This window comes from Oryzias melastigma, linkage group LG11, assembly GCF_002922805.2.
Source record: "Oryzias melastigma strain HK-1 linkage group LG11, ASM292280v2, whole genome shotgun sequence".
Taxonomy (NCBI): domain Eukaryota; kingdom Metazoa; phylum Chordata; class Actinopteri; order Beloniformes; family Adrianichthyidae; genus Oryzias; species Oryzias melastigma.
Window position 1 is genome coordinate 24,593,632 of NC_050522.1, and position 15,219 is coordinate 24,608,850.

At 40.7% G+C, this 15,219-nt stretch overlaps 1 protein-coding gene across 1 annotated transcript in view; it reads left to right on the top strand.

Moving 5' to 3' along the window:
* ext1b (exostosin glycosyltransferase 1b) overlaps window positions 1-14,692 on the top strand; it is a 170,941-nt gene extending 156,249 nt beyond the window's left edge. The window contains exons 8-11 of the mRNA XM_024298588.2: window positions 8,403-8,492; window positions 10,121-10,281; window positions 11,896-12,067; window positions 13,409-14,692. Of these exons, the coding sequence (XP_024154356.1) occupies window positions 8,403-8,492; window positions 10,121-10,281; window positions 11,896-12,067; window positions 13,409-13,594 (609 nt within the window). The 3' untranslated portion in view covers window positions 13,595-14,692. The remainder of the gene's footprint in view (window positions 1-8,402; window positions 8,493-10,120; window positions 10,282-11,895; window positions 12,068-13,408) is intronic.
* The last annotated feature ends 527 nt before the right edge of the window (window positions 14,693-15,219 follow it).

The window sequence follows — 15,219 nt, forward strand, 5'->3', positions numbered from 1 at the left end:
CACCCCTCTGACTGGATTTTCAAATTTCATCTGTGGGCGGAGTCAGCCTCCCACTTCCTGGTTTGGTTACCCTTTAAGCTGATGCCGTGTGGGAAGTGGCTGCCAGGCTGTAAGTCGTGCGGCCATCCCATAATAATTTCTAAACGTATGGTTTCATTTGTGGATTTTTAATCATTTTTTTGGAGACTTCTCCCCATTCTGTTCTTTGATGGTTTCTCCCGCTGTGATGTCAGAATAGTAACTGATCAGAGTTCTGATATGGAAATCCCAAACTTATACCAACTAGAACAGAAGTCTGCAACCGGCGGCTCCAGAACCACATGTGGCTCTTTTATCTCTCCATGGTGGCTCTCTGGCTGAAGAAAGATAAAAAAATGTTGTTCTATTTTAGCTACATGCTAATGTTTTTTTGCTAGTTTGCTGTCTACTGGGGTTTTAGGCTCATTTAGAGTTTAGTTTCTATTTTAGCAACAGGCTAACGTTTTTCACTAATTACTTTACTGAAGAATTTTATGCTAATTTGGAGTTTAGCTAATATTCTAGTAAAATGCAGATGTTTTCAGCTAATTTGTTATCTACTGAAGTTTCTTTGGGATGATTTAGAGTTTAGCTTGTCTTTTAGCAACATGCTAACATTTTTGACAAATTTAGTTTACTGAGGAATTTTAGGCTATTTTGGAGTTCAGCTAGTAATTAAGCAACAAGCTAGCTTTTTAGGCTAATTTGGAGTTTAGCTTATGTTTTAGCAACATGCTAACATTTTTGGCTAATTTGTTATCTATTGGGATTTTTAGGCTAATTTGGAGTTTAGCTTCTATTTTAGCAACATGCTAACATTTTTGGCTGATTTAATTTACTAAGGAATGTTATGCTAATTTGGAGTTCAGCTAGTAGTTAAGTAACGAGCTAGATTTTTTGCTCATTTGGCCTCTACTTAAGGTAAAAGGTAAAGATACGGCTCCTACTAGGTTTTGGTGAGTAGAAAACAAACCCAAATGGCTCCTTTACTGTTAAAGGTTGCCGACCCCTGAACTAGAACCAGTTCTACCAGAGATTCGTGGCTCCAAAAGTTGCTGGTTTGACTCTGCTCCTCCTCCTGCTGCTGTCCTTTAGCGAGCAGGAGGAGACGAAGCGCTGGAGGCGGATTTCTGCTGGAAGAGCTCAGTTTCCTGCAGAGCAGCATGAAGCCCCGGGCTAATATGTCTGACTTCTAACGTTACAAACCATCCGGGGGCCCCAAACATCAGCCTCTCATCCTCTGTTTGTGTCTTCTCCCTGTTTGTTTCCCTCCTTCTTTCTCTCCTTCCTCCTGTCAAGTTCTCCTGGAAAACAAGTGGAGAACAGGGAGCTGGGAGGCTTTTTTTCCCTCTTCATGCCTGCAGGACATCGCATCACGCCAATGACAATGAGCTGAACCCCCCACCCCACCAGACTCAGCAAACCCTCATTTTCTCAATTTGTCTGTGAAACTGTCACTCACCTCCTGCTGTTCCCGCTGTTGGGATGGAGGTGACGTCCCGGACGGTTTCAGACCAGCAGGAAGCTTCTGCGCCAAAGTTATCAGAGTTCTCAGGGAAACTCTGGTGTCAGTCTCACAGGTGAAGTTTGGTGAAACCAAACCTGAGTAGAAATAGAATAAAAGCAGCAGAAGAAGGCTAATCTTTAGAGGAAGATCACTAGATAGTAGTCATTCTGTCGTTTTTACTTAATGAGAAATATTAGTTTAGAGTTCCATTGAAGTTTGGTTAAATCTTCACGATTTCATATCGGCGCTCAAGTTTTTTTTAATTGTTGGCGTAATGATGGCTGTCAGGCGTCTGGGGCGATACCATTAAGAAATCAGGTGACTTCTGGATCGCTGGGCGGCAGCAGCTCTGATTGGACGATGTGCAAATGAGTCTTCATATCAAGTGACCTTGGGTACATGTGTCAAAGTCAAGGCCCGGGGGCCGGATCCGGCCCTCCAGATCATTTTATTTTATTTTATTTTATTAATGATGTTATCTTGCGCTCATTTCTAACTTTTAATTTTGACTAAATATATTTTTATGGAGAGTAAAATATTCAAAGTTATTTAAGGTTTAAGTTGATTTATTCTGAAATAATATTACTGTCTTTTATTATTCATAATTGTGTTAAAAAGTTACAGTTTTACCATCATCAAAATTGACATTCTTTCAGCTTTTTGGACTATTTTAGCATTTACTTAGAAATTTTAGGCTATTTTGGAGTTTAGATAATATTTCAGCTACATGCTAGCTGTTTTGGCTAATTGAGGCTTTTCTTTTTTAAGTTTTTTAGGCTGTTTTGGAGTTAGACTAATATTTAAACACAACATGTTTTGGCTAGTTTAGACCTTTTTCAGTTTTTTGGGATATTTTGAAGTTTAGCTATTTTAAGTTTAGCTATCAGCTTTAGGGTTTTTAAGCTATCAATTTCAGCATCTTCAACATCTAAATGTTTGTTTCCAAAATAATGACAATGACTGTCAGCCGAACTCAACATTTGTTGAATTTTTAAATAAAATCCTTAAAATGGAGCCCAAAATTTCAGTAAAATTTGAGATTTTTTTTTGTCTTAAATTAAGTTTTTCTATTCAGAGTTTTCAAGCATTTAATCATATCTTCCTATTTTTGGATACTTTGAGATAACTATGGTGATTTTCAGAAAAGCTTGTAAACAACTTAAAACCTAAAATATCATGAATGTCTAAAAACAAAACTTTAAATCTTCTTACCAGGAAATATGGTTTAGTGAGGAGGTGATTCTCTCATCAGTTTATAATTGGATAATGTTTATTTCAGACCAAACATCAAGAGGTATAGTCCACTCTCAGAAGTGCAGTGTGAATCCAAACCTCAGAATTTAAAATCTGCACCACATTTGTGCAAAAACAAAGCCTTTAATAAAATTAAAAAAGAGTCAAACATTTTTTAAAAATGTTTTTAAATAAGTAAAAAAAATAAAAATCTGCTGGTGTGGTAAAAAAAATGCTTTAATCAAAAATGTGTATTTAAAGAAAATAATTCTAGTCACTAAGTCACATTTTCTTCAACTGAGATCATTTTTCTATTAAAAAACTTCCTTGATAGGATTATTTTAATTGAAAAAATAGTTTTTTACTTTCTTAAGGTTCAGATTTTACATTTAACTTTCATTACTTTAGTTAATGTGGACATTTTTAGGTGATTTTCTCCATTTCTAGGAGGATCATCTCCATGTTTTCATCACACGTTACAAACGATGTCGGACAGAATTGGTCAATTTTGATCAATTAAGATCAAATTATGGTCATGATTGATTTACTTTAAGCATTTTTAGCACTAAAAACAAAGGAAAAGACGATATTTGAGATATGACAGTAAACACAGTAAATGTATTAAATATTACAATCGTCAAATAGAGAAACGTCTACCCCTAACTCTGAATATTTAATCTTCACCTGAACCTTTTCCTTTGTTGGTTCAGCCCGCCGTTCTGCGCGTTCTAATTGGTCGTTTGGAGGGATGTGGAGTCGTGGCGATGGAACGGCGTCCTCCTTGTTTTGTGGTGTGTCGTGTGGCGGCGGGGGGGAGCCGGTACAGGTGTTTACGGGGAAGGAGGTTAACGGCGGCGTTCACGAGTCCCCGACCCGGAGAGCCGCTCTGAATCTGTAACCAGCAGCTCCTCCGAGCTCTGCGGGAATGTTTACATCTATTAACGGTTGAGTGTTTGTGGATCTTCAAAGCCGCGGGATGGCGAGCCGTTCTCGGCTGCGTAGGAGTTTGTTTGAGTCTACAATGCGCACTTTCTTTGTCAAAGCAAAGCACTTTCTTCTTCTCCTTCTTCTCATCATGGCAGCAGACCAAAGACTTCCCGTCTCCATATCCTCAAGATGTTTATCCCTCCGTCCGCCCACCGCCGTCCCTCTCTGCTTCCAGGGGAATCTCAAGGACAGCCATCCATTCCGGAGAACGGCTCCGTTTGGATGGCGGAGGAGGCGAAGAGCAAATCTGAGCCGCATGTATCAGACATCCCAGCGCCTGTCCCCGTTTGTGTGTTTTTATTGATTTGGAGGAGAAAGGCGACCCCGCAGGCATAATGGAAACTTGTATCCACGCTCCGTCACCGTGGAAAATGACAGGCCGCGCCCCGCGGCGGCGGCGCTCGCACCGTATTGGCGTTTCTCCTGGGCTGTTTCCTTGTCGTCGCGGCCCGGCTCCCTTCCAAAGCCATGAATTCGTTAGAGGTGATTAAAAATTCATACGGTTCTATTGGAAGCAAACAGATTCGCTCTGAAATTTATCTCAAGGTGAACCTCTTTATGGATGTCTGCATGCATATTTAAGCAGCGGACTTTAAAGCCCGGATCCTATATCTGTCCACGGGCGCTCGAACCTTCGCATAATTAAAGTCCCAGATAAACACCAGCAGATTGTTGGGTTTTTAGCTGACAGTTTAACCTTTGAAAGGATGTTTCTGGTTTCTTTTCCATTTGTGAAATCGGAGGTTTCATCGATTTCCCTCCAGAGCTCCTCGGGTTCTCCAGCACTACTTAAGGTCATAACGCGTTGAAGGAGATGATGGACTGATGTCAGGAGTAAGCGGGAGCCACTTCTCCTCCGTTAGCGGAGCTCCAGGAAGGCGTGTTCTCCTTGATTGTTTAGTCGTCCGCTGGCGAGAGCTTCCACCTTCCATCAGCGCCGAGCCGGAGGACACGTCTGCATGCAGGACCAGGAGTTGTACTCCTTAATGTGACCGTTCCAACAGCCGAAATGGCTGGAGGCGCCGTCAGCTTGAAAACTCTTCTTAGTGAGTTCTGAGGTTAGAAAAGATCAGGAGAAGAAGACCGTAGGAGGATCTATTTTCATGTTTCCAATCGTCTTGTAATCACAATTTTAGCCAAAATCTAAAAAATTTGGGTCATTTTCTAGGACATAGTTTCTGTAGAGCGGCTGGAGTTCATTAGAATTCACCTGTGAGTTGTGGGCGGAGCTACACTTCTTTCCCATTGCTGAGAGCTCTTTGTTTACACCCCAAATTTGTTGCAATGTCACTGGTGCAACAGATTCTACGTTTCAGTCGTCTGAGTGGCATCAGATGGGCGGAGCTGGGAGCTTGTGACCCCGCCCAGATTGTTTTTGACTTAAAAATCCGTTTTAACCAACGGTTTTTTGTTAGCTCCGGATTTGTCACTTATTACACCAACATGTCAGAATCTGAATAATATCGGATCTCCGTTCCGAAATCTGATGCTAACTAGCTAGCCGCTACAAACGTCTTTATCAGTGTGTCCGAATTCTCCCCCTAACTACTAAAAAACTGTAGAGTGCGGTTTTTTATAGTGTGCTGGATTTTAAAGGTAATTCAGACTTGATGCTCACCACTTTTCTTTTGTTTCTCTAAACGTCGGATATGACGATTTCCCAAAGTGAAAATCGAATAAATACGAACAATTCACGACGTTTATTTACGTGTTCTGATGGTAAAAATATGGATGGCTTATTTAAATATTATATTTAAATACATTTTTTTGTTCAAAATTGTTTAACCGCAATGCATTGTGGTCTATATCTGCTAATGTAGTGAGCATCGATGGACGCTAGTTTTTCGCAAAGACTTCTGGAAAATTTTGAGTGCACTCGATTTTGGAATTGGTAGATTCGGACAGCAGTACAAACTGGCGAACGTACTGTAATAGTGAGTAGTTGAAGGAATTCGGACATACCATATCAATACCTTTGAAACAGCAAGTTGTGGGTGGGATTATTGGCAACTCCGCCCACTTTCTCCTCCCCGTTCTCTCTGTTTACCAACTAGATTACACCCCCAATTGGTTGCAACTTTACTGGTGCAACACAATCTTAGGGTCTTGTCATCTACGAGTGTCATCAAAATGGGCGGAGGAAGGAGCTTGTGGCCCCGCCCAGAATATTTTTTTTATGTTACGAACTTTTTCAAATGCTAATTTTTTTTGTCAGCCCCTAATTTTTCTCTGATCACACCAACATGTCCTTCTTCTGAGTCAGAATCTGAATAAACAGATCTCGATTTTTATTCTTTAGTTTATCCGTTCCGATATGTGATGCTAACTAACTAGCTAGCCGCAACAAACTTCAGTAAAAAAAAAGTCTGTATAGCAGGTTTTTCTTTTTCAAAAACTTCAGGGAAAATTTCTCGGACAGATTCGGACAGCACAACAAAATGGCAAACGCACATATAGTGAGTAGTGAAGGAATTCGGACATAGCCCACCTGCGTGACAGTGTGGTTCAGGAACTTCATACAAATTTGTCCATAAATATTATAGTTTTTTTTTCTAAAGCAATTTTTTTATTTTTAAGCATGTAATACGCACACAAGAAAGCTACAGGTAAAAACACACACTCTTGTTCTCCTCTCAAGAGGTTGAACATGCAGCTTTGGGGCCCCCTGGTGGCTTGGAGGCTGTAAGGCAATTGCCTAGTTTGCCCCTAGCAGAGGTCTGCAACCACATGTGGCTCTTTTCTCCCTCCACGGTGGCTCTCTGGATGAAGAAAAATTAAAAAAAAAAAGGGGGGGAATTTTCAAAAGATTTTGAGTTTAGCTTCTATTTTAGCAACATGCTAACTTTTTTTTTTTTGCTAGTTTTTTGTCCACTGGAGGTTTTAGGGTAATTTGGAGTTTAGCTAATGTTTTAGAGAAAATGCAGATGTTTTCAGTTAATTTGTTATCTACTGACGTTTTTTGGGATAATTTAGAATTTAGCTTCTGTTTTAGCAACATGCTAACGTTTTTGACTAATTCAGTTAACTGAAGAATTTGAGGCTAATTTGGAGTTCAGCTAGTAATTAAACAACAAGCTAGCTTTTTTTGGCTAATTTGGCCTCTAATGAGTTTTTTATGCTAATCTGGAGTTTAGCTAATATTTTAGCAATATATGCTAACAATTATGGCTAATGTGTTATCTACTGGAGTTTTAATGCTAATTTAGGGTTTAGCTTCTATTTTAGCAACATGCTAACATTTTTGACTAATTTAGTTGACTGAGGAATTTGATGCTAATTTGGAGTTCAGCTAGTAATTAAGTAACGAGGTAGATTTTACACTAATTTGGCCTCTACTTAAGGTAAAAGGTAAAGATTCGGCTCCTTCTAGGTCTTGATCAGTAGAAAACAAGACCGATTTGCTCTTTTAAAGGTTGCCAACCCCTGGCCTCTAGCAACTGTTGGCCTATTGGCCAACCTCAGTCACCTGACCTCAGTCTGCACGCTCCATCGTTTCTCAGTGAAGTTTTATGTTTTTAGATCATCACTGAACAATTTAAGGAGAAATGAGGCGGCGTCCACTGGAGTAAGCAGGAAAACCCGAAACATTAAGCACAAAAAGCCCCAAGCGCCACATTCAGGGGACTCTCCAGAAGTCCTCCTCCTTCATGATGTGGGATAGAGTCCCAACAGACGTTAGCTGCTGGCAGAGACTCCCGCTGACGTGCAGCTGAAGTTTTAGGGGTTTTGCTGCTGGATGCAGAAGGTGACGCTGCCAGGAGAATGTGGAGACTTCATAAACGTGGAGCAACATTTCTGCAGAGCTGAACACAGAAAAACAAGCAGGAGAACTCAGGCAGGAACTTCTGCTTCTAGAAACATCTCTGGGAAAAAAATCTGTTCACTTGGGACTCGATTATTCAAAAAAAAGGATCAGAAACGGCTTTAAAAATAGTTTGTTGGGCAAACCAGATGCAATAATGTACTTTTATTAATATAATATTATATATATATATAAATTACAATGTACATGTTTTTAAAAAGTAAAATATATTCATCTTGTCACAAATAAACATTAAAATATTCTCAATGTATTTAAAAAAACACAATAAAAAAATTTGAATTTCATTTAAAAGATGTGATTTTATAAATACAATTTACTACTATTTGTTTACTTAAAAACACAATTAATGTAGCTGTTTTATTTTATTTAAAAAGATTAAATGCCAACCGTCTACTGAATATTCATTTATTAAATGTGTGACTCACAAGAACACGGACCAAAAAAAGATCAGTTATTATCGATGATTAATAAATAAAAATAAATGTTATCGTTATTATTTAATATTAACAACACTTATGGATGATAATCTGCACTGAGATGAATAAATGATAAATAAAATGACTACAATACTTACCTAATACCAAATACTTCATATTTATTTTCCTTTTTTATTTGATGATAAATAAATATTCAACCAGAATAAATTTACTATAGTTTTTGAGAACAATATTTTGAATTAAAGGAATCCTCTGGACCAATAGAAACTCCGCCTCCACACACTTCTGCTTTTACTCCATCATCCAATCAGATCTTTGGATCTCGCTGCTGAAGGAGGAGTCCTCCTGTTCTCTGTGGGTTCTGATTGGTTCACTGAAGCTTCTGCGTCTCCTGCAGGTGATGAGCAGCCGCTTTGTGCCGTATGAAACCATCGTGACGGACGCCGTTCTGAGCCTGGATGAAGACACTGTGCTGTCCACCACCGAGGTACGGCGCCGTTTGTAGGACGGAATTAAATCTAATAAAGGCTTTGAAAGATTAAAACTCCCACAAACGACAAAAAAAACAATAAAAATCTCATTTTTAAAAGTTTTTTTTAATTAAAAACATACATTTAAAGGTCTTTTATTAAAATAAACCCAAAGACGGCAGGAGAAAGTTCTGTTTCCGGTTCTGCTGTCGACGTTTTTCTCCTGTCGTCTGATTGGACGCTTTGATCGTCACCACAAACAGCTGATGTCGTTCGATGACTAATGTCTTCTTTTACTAACATTATCAAAAATATGAAAAGAGGCAGAAATGTTTCCTAAGAAAAAATTCTTTTTAGTTTTTTCTTTAGCAACAAAAGTTCTGGAAGGTTCTATAGTTTATAAACTGCTTTAGAATTCAGGATTTGAAGCAATTTCCTCTCAAATTCAAAGATCATGAAAACATACGTTTATTGTCACTTAAGGTTAATCGGTGAGACCTGAAGCACGCCGGCGAGCTCGTACGGCGCCGCCCGGCCACAGAGTGACTCTAATGAACCGTCCTGAAAACAAGACAAAAACAGCCGGAGTCTGAAGATGAATCACAGAGATTGAAAACCGTCTCCTCTGTGGAGGACGGACGGTGAAAATAAATCGTTTTTTTCTTATTTAACGTTCAAATTGTTTTTTTATCTCGTTCCAGAAACTAAGAAAGAAGGTTTTATGTTAAAACAAGAAATCTCTGTGAAGGTTTGGAGGAAGTTTCTTCACCAAAACCTTCATATTTGACGCTGACTTTAAGGGCGGAGCCACAGCCGGCCGTCCAGGCGGAGACAGCGAAACACGATCAAACTCGAATGCAGGAAATGTTCCGATTGTAGATCGCTCGGTCGTCCGTCAGAGCAAGAACGCACTAAACGTGAATTCTTAAACGCACTTAGAGCAAACGGTGTTCACACCGGACGGTCGCTACCGAATACGACGAGGAACCTGCAGTCAAACGGGCCGAAGGTCCAGATCCACCAATGCAGCAAAAAACAACAAAGTGTGCAAACAAAACGCTGCAAACAACAAGAGACACTGTAGAAATAAAAATAAATGATAAAGAAATAATTATGTTGTAAATACAAAGAAAAAATGATGCCACTACAAATAAAAATAAATTATTCTGCAAATAAATAGAAATTATGCTACTTATAATAAAAAATTATGCTGCAAATGAAAAAAATGATTCTGTAAATAAAACAAAACAAATGATGCTGCTACAAAAAAAATCTCCAAATAGAAAGAAATGAAGCTGCAAATAAAAAACAAAATGCAAATAAAAAAGAAAGGAAGGATGTTATTACACATTTTTTAAATCTCCATATAAAAAGAAATTATGCTAAAAATGGAAAAGATTACCTGCAATAAAACAATGCTGCAAATCAAAAATTATGTTGCAATCTAAAAAAATGCTGCAAATAAAAAGAAAGAAAGGATGTTATTACAAATTTTAAAAAATTCTCCAAATAAAAAGAAATGACGGTGCAAATAAAAAAATTGTGCTCTAATTAAAACATATGCTGCAAAGAAAGAGGAATAAGGGTTAAACCTCGTGACCACACCAACGGCGTTTGTTAAAACTCTCCTCTGACCCGTCTGCAGGTGGACTTCGCCTTCACCGTCTGGCAGAGTTTCCCCGAGCGAATCGTGGGCTATCCGGCCCGCAGCCACTTCTGGGACAGCAACAAGGAGCGCTGGGGCTACACGTCCAAATGGACCAACGATTACTCCATGGTCCTGACCGGCGCCGCGTTCTTCCACAGGTACCGCCCTCCCCCTCCTCCCTCACCTGTCTGGCTTTGATGGAGCTCTTTGATGAAGCCGTGTGTGGATCATAAATGTTCTGTTCGGTGGAGCGGCGCCGCGGGAAACCCGTGTTTTGACACGAGAACGTTTTATCAAAAAATGTCAATTTCAGGGCTGCGCAGCCTCCCCCGCTCCGCTTTAAGTCAAGCTTAACCGCTGTCAGCTCAAATACGGCTCCACTCCTCTGTGATGAGATCAGTCCATTAAGCTGAAGTCAGCCAATCACAGCAGCCCAACGCTCAATCACTTCCAATGAGCCGCTCGCTCCGTCCGTTCAGCTGGAATCCGTGCAGCTTTTCCAGCTGGAAACCTTTCATTCTTCTTGAATTAAACATATGAAGTCGTTAAAAATTAGAAATGATAGTTTATTATTATTACAATACGTAGCCTTTATGAGTTGGTTAGACGCTTTATTTGCATGAATGAATCCTTGCCCCGCCCACATCAGAGCGCAGCCTCCTCTGATTGGATACAACCCCCTTTGTTCTAATTCTAGTGTTTAAACTGACGTATTTCCCCGATTATTTTCTGACTGATTTATTTCCGCGATTAGTCGACTAATCGGGTCGTGCGAGTGTTTAAGCTAAATGCTAATGCCGAACACGGGCTAGCATTACTTACCACTCAACAACCCTAAATGAAATTGTCATCTGTAATGTTAGAGCTATCAATATGAGTAAGTCGTAATAAGTTTGCTCTCTGTTTGCGCTAATATTAGCTTAGCTTCTCTAGATCAACGAGATTTAGCTGATTTTGACGCGAAGAAAAGCAGCTTCGTCCCGATATTATCGCAAAGTCGCTCGGTGATAAAATCTTTTGATTTCATAAACGCTTGACTGTTGTGAAGTGTTGGGTTACAACAAACGATTATTTTAATAGCCGACTAATCGGGTTGTGCGACTATTTAAGCTAAATGCTAATGCCAAACCTAGGCTAGCGATCCCTATTATTCAACACCTTTAGATAAAATCATAATCCCTAATATTAACATTTACAGCTATCAATATGAGTAAGTCGTAATAAGTTTGCTCTCTGTTTGCGCTAATGTTAGCTTAGCTTCTCTAGATCAACGAGATTTAGCTGATTTTGACACGGAGAAAAGCAGCTTCGCCCCGATATTATCGCAAAGTTGCTCAGTAACAAAATTTTTTGATTTTGATTCCATGAACACTTCACTATTGTGAAGTGTTGGGTTGCAACAAAGGAATATTTTAATAGTCGACTAATCGGGTTGTGCGAGTGTTTAAGCTAAATGCTAAAGCCGAACTGTAGCTAACGATCTATACTACTCAACATCACTGAATAAAATCGTCTAAAATCATTTCTACCATCCTCTACAGCCAAAAGCATCCCTCTTCTTCAGCCTCTTCATACTTTAAGAAGTCATAAATTAAGAAGTAAGATACAATTACTGTATCCTCTACTGCCCCCTGTGGCCTTCTGAGCTCATTACAGTTGAAAATGTCCCTGTTTAAGGAAGAAGTTTAGCTCTAAATGTGTGGTCGCTTTAATCCAAATCCAGTGTTTTGTGTCTGTCTGCTGCTGTGACTGAACCGTCTCACCTGTTCCAGGTATTACCATCATCTGTACACCAGCTACTTACCCACCAGCCTGAAGAACATGGTGGACCAGCTGGCCAACTGTGAGGACATCCTGATGAACTTCCTGGTTTCTGCTGTAACCAAGCTGCCGCCCATCAAAGTCACGCAGAAGAAGCAGTACAAGGAGACCATGATGGGTCAGGTGAGGCGGCGGCGGGTCGTTCTCGCACCAACAGATCAGAGTTCAGTCTCAGGAGGAACTTTTTTACTACATTTGTTGGCGTATTTATTGACTCACGGAAAGGATTCCATGTTGGGCTCTTAAGTTTAAACTATACTATAACTATAAGTCACACCTGAGTATAAAAACACCCAATAAAGAACTAAAATTCATTTAAAAGTCGCACTTTGGGGATAAAAATACGACGCTTCTGAACAAATCTGCTGAACACGATTCATGCTTCAAATTCACATCTGCTGCCTCTATTTTGATGTGCGTCAAATTTGATACTCAGTGCTAGTCCATAAATGTGGTCGTGAACTAGACACTCCCACTGCGTGTGGGAGGAGCTATTGTCAAGGTTTTAGCCTCATGGAAGCATCTTAAGTTTTGTTAAAGAGCTCCACCAAATCCTGGGTCATCATTGCTCCATGTCTGGGTTCATGAGATCATTCAGTCTTCTATTTTTCTATACTGCGTTTCAATGATGGCGCTTTCAGCGGTACTTCCATGTCTCTGCGACTCCGTTTCATGACTCTCGCATTAGTCTTGATGCAAATACGAAAAATATCATAAAATTCAGGAAAACAATCAGATTCTCCTCCATGTTTGTTTTGGACAGCACTTCTTCTTCTGCAAAAAACTGGTACACACCTACAGCGCCCTCTGGCGGTTGTTTGTGGAAAAATAACAATATATGAGCGCCCATTTATTTATTAAAAATACAGTCACTTCTGAGTATAAGTTGCACCCCACCAAAAAAAAAAACAAAGTAAAAAAAAACAGCTTTTACTGTAATATACGGTAGATGTTGATAAATCATTTTATTACTCATTAATGAGAGAATTCATTTATTTTGTTGATCTACAGTCAATGGTTTGAGTTAATGGTGGATAGATCTAGCTTTAAAGTCATCTAGGAAACTTTCTTTTTTTTTTTAAAGTTTAGCTTCATCATCTGGACTAAAACAAGCAAAGAATTTGCATATTTACTATTTTCATCTGCTGGTTAGTCCTCATAGACCAGGAGCAGAAGAATGATAGGTGTTACCATGACAACGGGTCACACCTTAAAGAGTTTTATCCCTTATTTATGTCTCTGACACAATGAGAACAGAGATGTACTTTTCTTTTACTCGTTTTGGGATCATTTTAGGGTTTTATTTTAATTTCTGACTGTAATTGTTTGTTATATAATCTTGGTTGTATTTTACCTGTGGGTTACTTTTGTATTTCTCTGTTTCACTGATTTAACATTTGAGTAAATTTATTCTTCATTTCACAGTTTCACCAAATTTTCTTCCATTTTTCTCCCCCCCCCCAGTCTTCGAGGGCGTCTCGGTGGGCCGATCCCGACCACTTTGCCCAGCGGCAGACCTGCATGAACAAGTTCGCCAGCTGGTTTGGCGGCATGCCGCTCATCCATTCCCAGATGAGACTGGATCCCGTTCTGTTCAAGGACCAGGTTTCCATCCTCCGCAAGAAATACAGGGACATCGAGAGGCTCTGACAGGACCGCCACCCCCCCGGGGGAGACCCCGCGCCGGGGGAGGCTCCAGACAGGGACTCGCTGGAGGCCAGACGGAGCAGTCGGACTCCAGCGGTTTGGACGGACGCCGCTCTGTCCTCCGCCCAGCGCTTTGCCAACGACCGGAGCGCCGCCGCCGCCGCCGCTGCTGCTGCCAGGACTTGAAGCAGAGGGGAGGAAACGAGCAGATGGCGTTTGGATATGAAAAACACACAACTATACGACGTGATGAACATGCCAAACAACTCTGTATGTTTCACAAACACACTACTGATGAGGAGAACTATGGGATATATCATATTTTTTGTACAAGCGAGACGGCGTTTCCTGCACTCTCTGCACATGTGCAGGACGGTCAAAGAGGAGAAGGTGTTTGTGCTTGCAAACCTGGCAACCCAGCTTTCCTAAACCCCTCCCCCCAGCTTTATAGATTATTTTTTTGTTTCCTCGTGAATTCCAAAAAATTTCAGCCGTTAAAAAAAAAGAAAAAAAAAGGCTGAAGTTTTCCTCATTCCTTCCGCCCCTCCCCCTCATATTTGTCGCAGTTTTCTCATCTTTTCACGTTTTTTTTTACAACTTTTCAATCATCGACCCCCCAGACTCACAGTTTTCCACCCCCTCTGGAGAATGTTTCGCCCCTCCCCCACCCCTACCATGGTGCTGCCCCACCCCCACCAGGTGGGGGTGGGGCAGCACCATGGTAGGGGTGGGGGAGGGTCTGTAGCTCTTTTATGTCGGAATATTCCCGTCATCCGTCACTTCTTGCCATCCCGACGGATCTGAGGAGCCATTAAGTTAAAAAAAAGTATTTTCTCCTTAATTTGTCAGGAAGAGTTCAACCTTTTTCATTTAGAAAACAGTTTTTCCTCCCAGGAGGTGAAACGCTGCACATTATTGTGCTTTAAAGTGACAAGATTCAAAAGAAAGCAAGCTCCTCCCCCCATCACTACCTCAATAAAGATGGCCGACATCACATATCATTTGCAGACTGATCGTTTGAACGCGGCGCCCGTCCCGTCAGCCAATGTTTGTGATCCACAAAAATTAAATTTGCATTAGGGGCTTTTGTGCCCCCCTCAATCTGGGCCCCTAGAATCAGCCTTCTTTATCCCCTCCTTTCAGCGTCCCTGTCTACCAACACATTCTCATTCCTAAGTCGTCACCCAATAGTTGTTTGGTTAAGGACTTCTCCGCATTAAGAATTGACGTTTTGGTCTTTTTTTTTCTGTGCTGGCTGATCCAATTCAATCAGGTCTCCCTGACCTCCGATACGCAGGTGGACCGCATGGGTGCCCTAACCATAACCTGACGCATGTGCTACTGGACATGGTACCGGTACGCGCACGGGTGCCCTAACGAAACCCAGTACCAGGCGCATCTGCTATTGGACATAGTACTGGTCCGCGCACCGGAACCATAACCATAAAGTGGTACCAAGCACATCTGCTACTGGACATAGTACTGGTTCACGAACCGGAACCCTAACCATAACCTGGTACCAGACGCATTTGCTACTGGACATAGTACTGGTTCACGAACCGGAACCCTAACCATAACCATAACGTGGTACCAGACACATCTGCTGACATAGTACTGGTATGCGCACC